This window comes from Mizuhopecten yessoensis, unplaced genomic scaffold (assembly GCF_002113885.1).
Source record: "Mizuhopecten yessoensis strain PY_sf001 unplaced genomic scaffold, ASM211388v2 scaffold9109, whole genome shotgun sequence".
NCBI classification, from domain to species: Eukaryota; Metazoa; Mollusca; class Bivalvia; order Pectinida; family Pectinidae; genus Mizuhopecten; species Mizuhopecten yessoensis.
Window position 1 is genome coordinate 627,529 of NW_018407883.1, and position 13,319 is coordinate 640,847.

The following is a 13,319-nucleotide window of genomic DNA, read 5'->3' on the forward strand; positions in this document are numbered from 1 at the left end:
ATACCTAGTAGTACTTTGTACATGTACCACAATACCTAGTAGTACTTTGTATATGTACAACAATACCTAGTAGTACTTTGTATATGTACCACACTATCTAGTAGTACTTTGTATATGTACCATACCTAGTCATACTTTATACATGTACCACAATACCTAATAGTACTTTGTATATGTACCACAATACCTAGTAGTACTTTGTATATGCCATATATGCAAAAACAAATTGGGGTACTTTTAAACTTGTAAAATTATTTAGAACTTAAGGTACATGGTATATATCACTGCATCAGTTATAATCACAAAGAAGAGTTCCACTCAGAGATTATTTTGACTCAGAGTAGTCTCCTTTCAGTATATGTAGAAGATGAAGCAACTAAATGGAGATTTCCTGGCTTTGAGTAGCTTCCATTGTCAAGTCATGTGTCTTTCATTTTTACTTAAATTTTTGGCTGGTACTTTCCTGTATCTGCCCTCTCAGAAGGTCAAAACATTTAGATGTGTTTAAACATGTAAAGGGCCATAACTCTTTAAATAATCAGGGGATCAATATACATATGAAGATTGATAAATGTACTTAATTCAAGGAAATTTGATGGAAACGAATAAACTTGTTATAGGCTTCAATTACAGATATCATTTTTATTTAGTAAATTGTCGGATCAATGTCATGACACATATGCATGCCCTGGAAAAATGTCAAAAGAATTTAACAGAAATCAGTTTGAAACTGAGGGAGATTTTAGGACAAAATATAAAAAGATGGTCAGACAACTGAAATAAATGTTCCAAAATACCCGACACACAAAAATTTAGGCATGCTGCTTGATGCTGAGGTGAAGATCTGGCAGCAATGATCTACGTATAAGGACCTGAGTATTTATTCACAATAAGTATGAAGACTTTTTCAGTTGTGTGGATGGTTAAAAATCTTATATTTAAACTGACAAAATCACTTTCCTTACTGACTGTTCATATGAACACGTAATACATTAATTCTTGGGTCCATGTGATACAAAAGTTTTGACTGGATGGATCAGCTGATCAGCTAATTCCCTCTTAACGTTTATTTGTAACTTGATCAAATATGCTGCCCGAGTATCACAGAGGTACCTTTGCATTGTCAGTATTTTGGATATTATCTGATGTAGAACACCCTACTAGAAGTTCTGTAGCCTTGCTCAAGTCTGAACCAATTCAAGTACATGTACTTGTCTTAACCGTCATGTAAAGTGTAAATATCCTTTTAGTGCAATTTTGGAACATACTCGAAGCATTTCATCGTCACAAATGAACACAAAACATGAAATGGTTTGCCAATATTTATTAAACAATATTTAAACCAACATCAGTCAGCAATCGTGTGACCTTCATTTCCAACATTTTAGTCCACATAGTCTAACAGCTGTTGAAGCTAACAGCACTATATAACACCGATATATCACATGGTTAAACAAAACATATTCTACACTTCATTCATACTTTTGTGACAGTGACGGCACATCTAAAGCTTGATATACTACCAGCAACTTTTATCGAAACAACAGTTTTGCAATATTTTGTAAAATCTATATGGAATGGAAATTCTAATACACGTGTTTGCCCTAATAAGGGCACTCCAACCTTCTGCTATCTTTTACGATTATTACCTTTATTTTATTTTCAAGATTAATTTAACATTATTATTTATACTGACACAAAAATACATGTGTGTCAACATTTAAATTTCAAAGTCCGAATCCAGATAAATGTTTATACTGGTGATACAAAATTTCAGTAAATATTTCAGTCTGTGCAGTAACTTGATCATTGATTCCTGAAACATCAATTTAACTTGGCTACATGTATGTTTATACCATCCAACAGTTACTGATGTGAAACGGTGTCCAACATCCAGCGACAACCACCATTTAACGAGACTATAAGAGGTTTATTTGATCATAAACATTTATGCAATTATATTAACTTGTGAACACTTAAATCAACTTGATTATTCAAGAAACATCAGCATTATTCTCTGCATCTTTTGTGCAGTAATATCTGCAAAAAACCACTTTCATTTAATTTTGCCACGACTTATTATTACTGGTAAGAATATATTTCAGATGTACATAATGAAGAAGTGAAGGGAAATATCACAAAACCAAACTCTATTCCAACAAGTATTTGGCATGGTGGCAAAATATCACAACTTTCTGGAAATCATAAAAGTTAATTAATTCATCATTAGGTAGAAAACAGGAATACCAGCTAAAAAAATAATATTCAAAATAAGGCAGAAACAAGTTGAATACATGTTTACAAACAACATATCTTAGTGAATATTAACCAGTCAATGTGTACTTTTTGTTAGGAAATCATGAATATTTATCATATACATATACTTGGCTGTGATGTATGGGTCAGTTCACATACTGTACAAGCACTTATCTTAGCGGGCTCAAATTTCAGCATTTTAATTAATTTTGACAGATTAGCATGTTGATGAAATATTGGTGCACTCACAAAATAAGTTACAAGAAACTATAGAAAGAAACTTCAATTAGCACAGAGTCAAAAGCATGAAAAGCACTTAATTAGAATACGGCCAAAATATGTACATTTACATTACGTATGCAATGACACAAGCTAAACATAGGCTATGTATATTTATTCCTGACATGTGCTTTATCTGCCAAGCACATGCTGAAACTATTGACAGCGTGTATTACATGAAAAAAGAGGGTAAAATGGCCATTTCTTTATCTCCTACCAAGATCAACCATCTCGACCCCTGAGATCATGGAAGTCTGGGGCTGTTATTGGGAAGGAGTAATAGTGGTCACATCACATGTAACATTTCCTTTAGAATTCTTTCATAATTTGGATTTTTCTATAAAAAACTGTTGTTCAGAAAATTTTAAAAATTGAACAAGACATTTTTGTAATGAAATGACATGCCCAAAATTCCATCATATTGAAATGATCATATGATGACGGCTGCAATTCAGTGTCCATTTTACACTGATGAAGGCTTAATTAATAATTTAAAAACTTTAATGACTAGAAGAAAAATAATGCATTTTATGGCCTGCATACAATGTACAAGTTGTATGTACTAATGAAACTCATTTGCATTCTAAACAAAAATTTGAAATTAAAATCTTGTGTTTTAACTATACCTGGTACTGTAGTAATTTGAGTTCGACTACTTCCCCAAATATTAGACTTTCATATTATATAATTATAATCTAAAGGAAAATATTCATTTCAATAAATGAGACATGAAATCATTATACTTGGATCGAGTCCGAAACGTTTTCATTTTAGTCAGCATTCTGCTAAATTTTATAAGATGCTTCATAAATATCATACAAAATGGAAACAATTTTAAGATCATCTTTATGAAAATATCAATAATCTATGCAAATATCGCAGAAAAAAGAATTTTTGAATTTGAATTTTGCCATTTTGGTGCCATATCAGTTGTCTCCAGTGAGATGTCATAAGCTTAACCCTTTCACCCCTATGTAACTTTAATAGACATTACCATGCATTGATATGGACGAGTCCATTACGGTCTACGGTGGTGACAGGGTTAAAGCCCTATGACATAATTTCTGTATCATTTTATGACATCACAATGGCCATATCATATTAGTTCATACCAAAAATAATTCATTAGTGTTTTCACTGAAGAACATGGCAATCATGAGGCAAATAGTTTTGAATAATTAGTTATTTGTATTATCAAACATTATTATTATTTAAATTATATGTATCAGAACCTTGCTAATCCATTAAACCAGGCTTACTATCATTTAATTAAAACAAATGAATGAACTTTTAGGCGACAAATCCTGCTTCAGTAATGTGGAAAACTGGTTATTCTAAAAACATGAAACTGTTTTCACTGTGAAAGTAGAAGTTATAGTCTGGATCGACGAAGGTGTAGTGTAAATGTTGGAATAGATGAATGGAGTCTGATGGGGCTACATTGTACCTCTAGCTGGTCACTAATACAGGGAACATCAATCAGACAACATCACGACGACATACATCACATATACCAACAGTAACCATGGCGATACATATTAGGTCAATCTATAGCTACATACTGTTATGTTGCTAGACGCTTTGCATTTAAAGTGAAAATAGCTAACCCATACTGGATACTATTTTTGTATGAGTTGATAATCTATTTGTTCATTCTAAGCACTTTTAAGCATGAAAAATTAAGTCTTGTGAACACAATTTTAAGAACCATTTTCAGAAATCACAAATTTCTTTGCCATCACATAGAAATTAATTTTTGACATTCTACATTATTACATCAAAATTGACTCAAGATTATCTTAACATTCCAATATGGCCTTACTCATCTAATTTCATTAACCAATGTAGCAGGGATACAACAGGCTAACACAATGGTCAACACTTCATTCCTAACGAGACGTTTGGTATAACAAGGAACTGGATGTGTAGGCTGCACTATAGCTTACATGGAGAATGATGGCTGAAAGCAATTAAATCATGATGAAGGAATAAAATTTATTATATATATATATTGTCTGTAATATGTTGTTTTTTATTAAATTTAAATAATTTCTTTCAAAATGATCTTTCAGAAGCTATCAGATATATCACAGCAACTTCATCAAATATGCAAGGATTTGACGGAGCAACAGAGTTGAGCCACAGACATTGATGGAAAAAGTTTATTCGTAAACCCTTAAACAGAACTAACATAGACTTTGTTATTTTAAATATAAGGCCCAAAAGAAAGTTTGTTTCCTTTTAAAAGTGTTGGAGAGTAAACAGTTTTTATGCCATTTTAACAAAGATCGAATATAGAAAGGATACACATTTATACAAATATTGTGTACAACTTATACTTTGGGTAATTAAAGGTAAAATACAGTACAAGGTCTATAACACATTTTGGTCATTCTGTAGCTGTGAAATGTTAACATCCTTTTCTAGCCTCTCCCCTGTAAGGTGTGTACTCACTCTTCTGTTACATAATATACCTGGTGTGTCATCAAGTTGGAAAGTCTTAAATTGGCCCAGTACAAAATACTACATATCTATTTTCTTACAATGTTAGAGGAGACTGTTTTCTACCTATCTCAGGTAAAGGGTCGGGCTTAAAAATTTGGAAATTTTATCAACAATGTACCAGGTATCCGATAATAAGAAATTAAAATGTACCAGGTAAGATCCTTTATTTTTAAATAGCTACATGTAGGTTTCTTGAGCAGGGAACATTTTAGCATGCTTTTTATCCTTACTTATATTCTTTTTATGTCTTAAGTATGAACAAACTACAGAAAACATGTTTTAAAATGTATGTAATTTGGTGAAATAGGTTATTTTCCATTGAGAAAGCCTCAAAGGAGCGATTTAGCATACACTGTAGTTACAATGTAGGTACACTAGTTACAATGTAGGTACACTGTAGTTACAATGTAGGTACACTGTAGTTACACTGTAGTTACAATGTAGGTACACTGTAGTTACAATGTAGGTAAAAAGGCCTACATTGTGTAGGATATAAATAATCACTAGCAGGATATTCACTCAAAGACAGGTTTCATTGGTTAAGCGGTTATCACTTATTCAAATGTGTAGACTTGTATATTAATTTATAACAAATCTATATCGATATCTTACATTTCATGTAAGGTAGTGACGTGTAGAATTCTAATCATATTCAAATAAAGGAAACAATTTAAAACTGTTTCACATGAATGGGTATAAATACTTGGACATTTAAAACAATACAAGGGTCTTGAACATCAATTCACTATTAATTTAAGGAACAACAATGATTAAATATAAAAACATGTTCCAATGTTACTGTCAGAGGGCTAACAGTCACAATACATTTCCCTATGTAAAGCCTATATAAGCACATATTTTTATTCTAGAATAGCACATAACATACATTCTCTATTTATATCATAATATATTTAGAAAGAAACATAGATATCAATGTGCATTCTCTGTACAGAAAGTGTTTACATGTATACATTCATCATATATAAAGTATGCATCCATTGTACATACAGTGTACTTCAGCAGACATACACTACACATTCAGCATACATAAAGTACATATTCAGTGTACATAAAGTATACTTCAGCATACATACAGTACACATTCAGTGTAACCAGAGTATACAATCAGTGTGCATAAAGTATACTTCAGCATACATACAGTACACAATCAGTGTAACCAGAGTATACAATCAGTGTGCATAAACAGTATATTTCAGCATATAAACATGTATACGGTATACACATTCAGTATAATTGAAGTGTACATTCTCAGTGTAATTAAAGTATACATTCAGGGTTATTTTAGTGTATTCAGTGTACATAAAGTATACTTTTAGCATGCATAAGTTTATACATTCAATGTTCATGAAGTACACATTCATTGTCCATAAAGTATACATTCAGTGTAAATGCAGTGTATATAAAGCATACATACAGTGTTCAATTATCTAAATTCGTGTTGGCAACTACTTAACAAACAGTAACAGATGTGGAATGATTATTAATATAATATACATCTCAATACAATGTCCACACACACACACTTATATATAGATACATGTGTGTACAGTCGGTACACATCAACTATTTACACACATCTAGGACATGGCTACAGGTACACACATAAAGTGTACAATCAGTTCACATTAAGTATTTACACAGACATATATCTAGGACGTCTCCATATTTACACCATAAATTGTATTATTAGTACATGTAAATTACAGTAGAGACAATTTGTTTCCTTTCCAACCCACATACATCCAGCCATCATGTTGCTTTACTGATTTGGGAATCATATTGCAATAATTAAAATGCTTCCAGTACAGTATACATCAGTTCCCCTGAGATCCATCATATCTCAGATTCTCTATACCTATCGTGGAAATTTCCAGTCTCAATGATTATTGCCAATAATCTGTCATTGAAGGCTACCTAATGATAGGTTTTTGTTGGGTCAAGCTATATATACATTTTATGTAACCCTCGCTAGACACTGACCTACATCTGAAATGTATCGTGCTGACAAATGATGCCAAGTGGTTGAGTTATACTGACATTTCACCTCCAGGTGTAAACAGAGTTATCTCCCCTTTAACATAATTAACTCATCCCCGCCCTGAAACTTCTTAATAAACTATTCCAACTTTTGAATTGGAACAGTTCAAATGTATTTTCAGGGGTGAATGAGTTAAAACATTAATATCATAAAAAAGTCGTACACAATCAGAAGTCTTGTCGACTACATACATCGTTTGTATTTTGTAAACATATATAGGAGACATTTTATACTTTAACAACTATGGGTTGTGTGGGTCTGGAGGGCTCCTGGTGTCACTGTTAAGTTGGTGAAGTGAAAGGCTGTGTCCCACTAAACTAGACATCTCTATAGAACATCCAATCACTGAACTGTCGAACATCATTTGTTTCATCACGTAAAAATCTAGGGCTTTACACAGTAAACAAAACAAGTCCTATGTATATACAGACAAGCCTACGGCTCTATGACAAGTCCTATATGTGTATTTGTGACTAGCCAGCTGGTTACTGTAATGCTGTGTAAAAGTATATCTTAAGCATAATGATGATAATATCAAAAACGATTGAACACTGGGAATTGGGTTCTTTTCCTGTAATGAATTGAACATTGTTTAGGTGTAAGCTAGACTCCTGTTTGTAACTGAGGAACGTGTTACATACCTATAATTGGGTATTTCCTTTTCTAATTAACACTTACTATGCTAGGAGTTATTTCTGGGATGAAATCATTTCTCTATTAACTTAAGAAAGTGCGTGTTTTTCTACCTGATAACTGTTTAATTTAATCATCAATATCCCTGTTGTGTGTCAGTTTGGGATGTCATCCAACAACCGCTCACAATAAAACTTTAGGTTGAAGGACTATTAAAATACACCCATAATGCACCATTTAAAATTTTTAAGCTAACTTGTGTTTTGAAGTGGCAGCATTTAGGTTGTAGTTGGATCAATAGCTCCCTAGAGCTAATGTTTTACTGCTGTACACTTACTCTACTATAAGTAAAGACTAATGTATTGTATGCCCCCAGACCCTCTAGCATCTCACCTTCAGCTAGACACAATCTAGGGCCTACATCTCCAAGGGTAAGACCAAGGAAACACGAAAAGGGCCAGTAACTGGCCCTAAAAACATTTCATTTTTTTCATATTCCTCTGTGTAATTTGTTAGTGTGTACTTTTATATACATCTGTTCGACCAAATGAACAATTAATGTAGAATTGTCTTTGCTGATAGAATTACACAACACTTTCCAGGGCTGAAGGAGTCTTTTGACCCAGGTTCACTTTTACCAGCAAGGATTTCAGTGCAGAGCTTGTTTTTACACAGAAGAACCAGGTATGAGGTTCAGTGCGCGGCTTGTTTTACTAGTCAGAAAAGAATGCCCATGCTTCTAACGTCTTGACAACAAAATCTTCTGAACCCGTCAAGATGTCATTATCATATGTCTCACAATGCTGAGTTCTTCCGTGGTAAATATCTCCATCAAACCAAAGGCCAAAGTTCCCTCTGTAATAAACACAGGTTAGATTTAGCATTGTAACACAAGCTGAAGTCAAAACAAACAAACAAAATCTTGTATTCATTTACTAGATTAGCTGCATCCCAAAGACAGCAATATGATCTTGTTGTTCCACTAACTATGCTTTCCCTAATGCTTTTGTCCTACTATCCAGTCCCCACTAATCTGGTTGTTTCAATACCCAGTCCCCACTAATCTGGTTGTTTCAATATCCAGTCCCCACTAATCTGGTTGTTTCAATATCCATTCCCCACTAATCTGGTCGTTTCAATACCCAGTCCCCACTAATCTGGTTGTTTCAATATCCAGTCACCACTAATCTGGTTGTTAAAATACCCAGTCCCCACTAATCTGGTTGTTTCAATACCCAGTCACCACTAATCTGGTTGTTTCAATATCCAGTCCCTACTAATCTGGTTGTTTAAATATCCAGTCCCCACTAACCTGGTTGTTTCAATATCCAGTCCCTACTAATCTGGTTGTTTCAATACCCAGTCACCACTAATCTGGTTGTTTCAATATACAGTCCCCACTAATCTGGTTGTTTCAATACCAAGTCACCACTAATCTGGTTGTTTCAATATCAAGTCACCACTAATCTGGTTGTTAAAATACCCAGTCCCCACTAATCTGGTTGTTTCAATATCCAGTCACCACTTTTCTGGTTGTTTCAATTTCCAGTCACCACTAATCTGATTGTTTCAATATCCAGTCATCACTCATCTGGTTGTTTCAATATCTAATCAACGCTAATCTGGTTGTTTCAATACCCAGTCACCACTAATCTGGTTGTTTCAATATCCAGTCCCCACTAATCTGGTTGTTTAAATATGCAGTCCCCACTATACTGGTTGTTTCAATATCCAGTCCCTACTAATTTGGTTGTTTCAATATCCAGTGACCACTAATCCGGTTGTTTCAATATCCAGTCCCCATTAATCTGGTTGTTTCAATTTCCAGTCACCACTAATCTGATTGTTTCAATATCCAGTCATCACTAATCTGGTTGTTTCAATATCCAGTCAACGCTAATCTGGTTGTTTCAATACCCAGTCCCCACACATCTGGTTGTTTCAATATCCAGTCACCACTAATCTGGTTGTTTAAATATGCAGTCCCCACTAACCTGGTTGTTTCAATATCCAGTCCCTACTAATCTGGTTGTTTCAATACCCAGTCCCCACACATCTGATTGTTTCAATATCCAGTCATCACTAATCTGGTTGTTTCAATATCCAGTTACCACTAATCTGGTTGTTTCAATTTCTAGCCACCACTAATCTGATTGCATCAATATCCAGTCACCACTAATCTGGTTGTTTCAATATCCAGTCCCCACTAATCTGGTTGTTTCAATATCCAGTCACCACTAATCTGGTTGTTTCAATATCCAGTCATCGCTAATCTGGTTGTTTCAATATCCAGTCAACGCTAATCTGGTTGTTTCAATACCCAGTCACCACACATCTGGTTGTTTCAATATCCAGTCCCCACTAATCTGGTTGTTTAAATATGCAGTCCCCACTAACCTGGTTGTTTCAATATCCAGTCCCTACTAATTTGGTTGTTTCAATATCCAGTGACCACTAATCCGGTTGTTTCAATATCCAGTCACCACTAATCCGGTTGTTTCAATATCCAGGCACCATTAATCTGGTTGTTTCAATATCCAGGCCCCATTAATCTGGTTGTTTCAATATCCAGTCACCACTAATCTGGTTGTTTAAATATCCAGTCACCACTAATCTAGTTGTTTCAATATCCAGTCCCCACTAATCTGGTTGTTTCAATATCCAGTCCACACTAATCTGGTTGTTTAAATATCCAGTCCCCACTAATCTGGTTGTTTCAATATCCAGTCCCCACTAATCTGGTTGTTTCAATATCCAGTCACCACTAATCTGGTTGTTTCAATATCCAGTCACCACTAATCTGGTTGTTTCAATATCCAGTCACCACTAATCTGGTTGTTTCAATATCCAGTCACCACTAATCTGGTTGTTTCAATATCCAGTCACCACTAATCTGGTTGTTTCAATATCCAGTCACCACTAATCTGGTTGTTTCAATATCCAGTCACCACTAATCTGGTTGTTTCAATATCCAGTCACCACTAATCTGGTTGTTTCAATATCCAGTCACCACTAATCTGGTTGTTTTAATATCCAGTCACCACTAATCTGGTTGTTTCAATATCCAGTCACCACTAATCTGGTCGAACCTAAATCCTGCTGCTACCTATCTGGTTTTCCTACTATTAAGCCACCTTTTATGATAACTGAGTTGTCCTATTTCCCAGCCACTACAATATGGGTGTTGTCCCACTATCTAACCACTAATCCAGATGTCCTACTATCCAGCCACCTATGTTCTCACTAAGATAAAACATTTCTCTAGAAATAGTTCAATTTTCAGGGTTTATAATACATACCTGTACCAAACTTTTGTGATGTCAAAATAGCTTAATGACTTCAAAGTGTTTGTGAATCTTTTGGATCAAGAAAACAAAGCCATAGATACAAAAAGCTGTTTGAGCAAGATACTGAACTCCTCTTGTTCCAGTCTACTCAGCTGTAAATGAGTACGTGGTTGGGTAGTGCTATAATTGTAGAATGCTAGGTGTGTGCGCCGAAACGGCAGCACCGGGGAGTTGAGAAAGGTATTGGCTGGTTGCGAAGGCCCTATATAACCACGGATAATAACTTGTGAACCGCTTTGAGAAGACCTACGAACTAGGTTGTGATAAAGCAGTATATGAGAATCTCAAATTATCATTATTATTATTATTTTCTATTTCTGATATACATTTACTCAACTCAGGGAATTTACCAAAATCAATCTTACAATCTTACAACAGGCCTAGGAAAGACAGTGCTGAAAAGTTTACAATACACCATGACAAGCAGAGCATTGATATAGAAAACTTACTGTCCTGCTCCAATGAAAAGACTTTCTGCATTGCCTTTCAGGAAGAAGTCATTATCCCCCGTCCAATGGAAGACCTGTAAAACAGTAGACAATTCCTATGATACTTTCTGTACAGAGAGAAATAAGTTGTTTAACAAAATTACATCACTAAAGCTGTTGATACTGCAACTGTAATATCTTATTATATACTTAATATACTGCAACTGTAATATCTTATTATATACTTGATACTGCAACTGTAATATCTTATTATATACTTAATACTGCAACTGTAATATCTTATTATATACTTAATACTGCAACTGTAATATCTTATTATATACTTAATACTGCAACTGTAATATCTTATTATATACTTAATACTGCAACTGTAATATCTTATTATATACTTAATACTGCAACTGTAATATCTTATTATATACTTAATACTGCAACTGTAATATCTTATTATATACTTAATACTGCAACTGTAATATCTTATTATATACTTAATACTGCAACTGTAATATCTTATTATATACTTAATACTGCAACTGTAATATCTTATTATATACTTAATACTGCAACTGTAATATCTTATTATATACTTACTACTGCAGGTGTAATATCTTATTATATACTTAATACTGCAACTGTAATATCTTATTATATACTTACTACTGCAACTGTAATATCTTATTATATACTTAATACTGCAACTGTAATATCTTATTATATACTTGATACTGCAACTGTAATATCTTATTATATACTTAATACTGCAACATCTTATTATATACTTAATACTGCAACTGTAATATCTTATTATATACTTACTACTGCAGGTGTAATATCTTATTATATACTTAATACTGCAACTGTAATATCTTATTATATACTTACTACTGCAACTGTAATATCTTATTATATACTTAATACTGCAACTGTAATATCTTATTATATACTTACTACTGCAACTGTAATATCTTATTATATACTTGATACTGCAACTGTAATATCTTATTATATACTTGATACTGCAACTGTAATATCTTATTATATACTTAATACTGCAACATCTTATTATATACTTACTACTGCAGGTGTAATATCTTTTTATATACTTACTACTGCAGGTGTAATATCTTATTATATATACTTAATAAGAGCTAGTCTACCATATGCAGGCATATGGGATTTGGAAGATTTACCCAAGGTTGTAGAATTTGGGTCGAAACCAAAGCTTTGCCAAGGTGTTGACACTAAATTCTGCACCCAAGGATAGAATATTCATATCCCGTATACTTACATAATGGTCGTCTTTTTCTCCTACTCTCAACAAACAAACAAAATGGTGAAATATTACAAAGACAATACAAATTCAATGCAGCAAAATTTCTAGATATTTCATGCAAAAACTAAGACCATATCTGGAAAGAGCATATCTCCAATTTAAATTGCTTGCAAGATTGCAAAACCTTCAGTAAGGTCAGGGCAAGGTTGGACTATGCCACTGATGCCCCTGAGGTGGTGTCACTCTGATAACAGTAAAGTATCTTTGTAGTGATTCAGTGATTAATGACATCTGGATGGGCTTTTGATTATCTGATTGCAAAAACATCATTATAGTAAATGTCAGTAAGTACCCTCATGTGGGGTATATGTATTACACAAAAGTGTTTTGTAGAGTATATCTGTATCTTACCATTGTAGAGGTGGGAGAGTACCAGGTGTATATTTGTATTGTAAAATGTATACTGTTACCTTTGTAGAGGTGTGACAGTACCAGGTGTATATTTGTATTGTATACTG

General features: G+C 33.7%; 1 protein-coding gene across 5 annotated transcripts in view; it reads right to left on the reverse strand.

Moving 5' to 3' along the window:
* Nucleotides 1–1,309: 1,309 nt before the first annotated feature.
* The window catches only part of LOC110457364 (oxidation resistance protein 1-like), an 82,753-nt gene continuing 70,743 nt past the window's right edge, over nt 1,310–13,319 (reverse strand). For all 5 annotated transcript variants that reach the window (XM_021508596.1, XM_021508593.1, XM_021508594.1 and 2 more), the window contains 2 exons: nt 11,529–11,602; nt 1,310–8,587 (listed from right to left, as the gene is read on the reverse strand). In XM_021508596.1, coding sequence (XP_021364271.1) covers nt 8,446–8,587; nt 11,529–11,602 — 216 coding nt within the window. In that variant the 3' untranslated portion in view covers nt 1,310–8,445. The remainder of the gene's footprint in view (nt 8,588–11,528; nt 11,603–13,319) is intronic.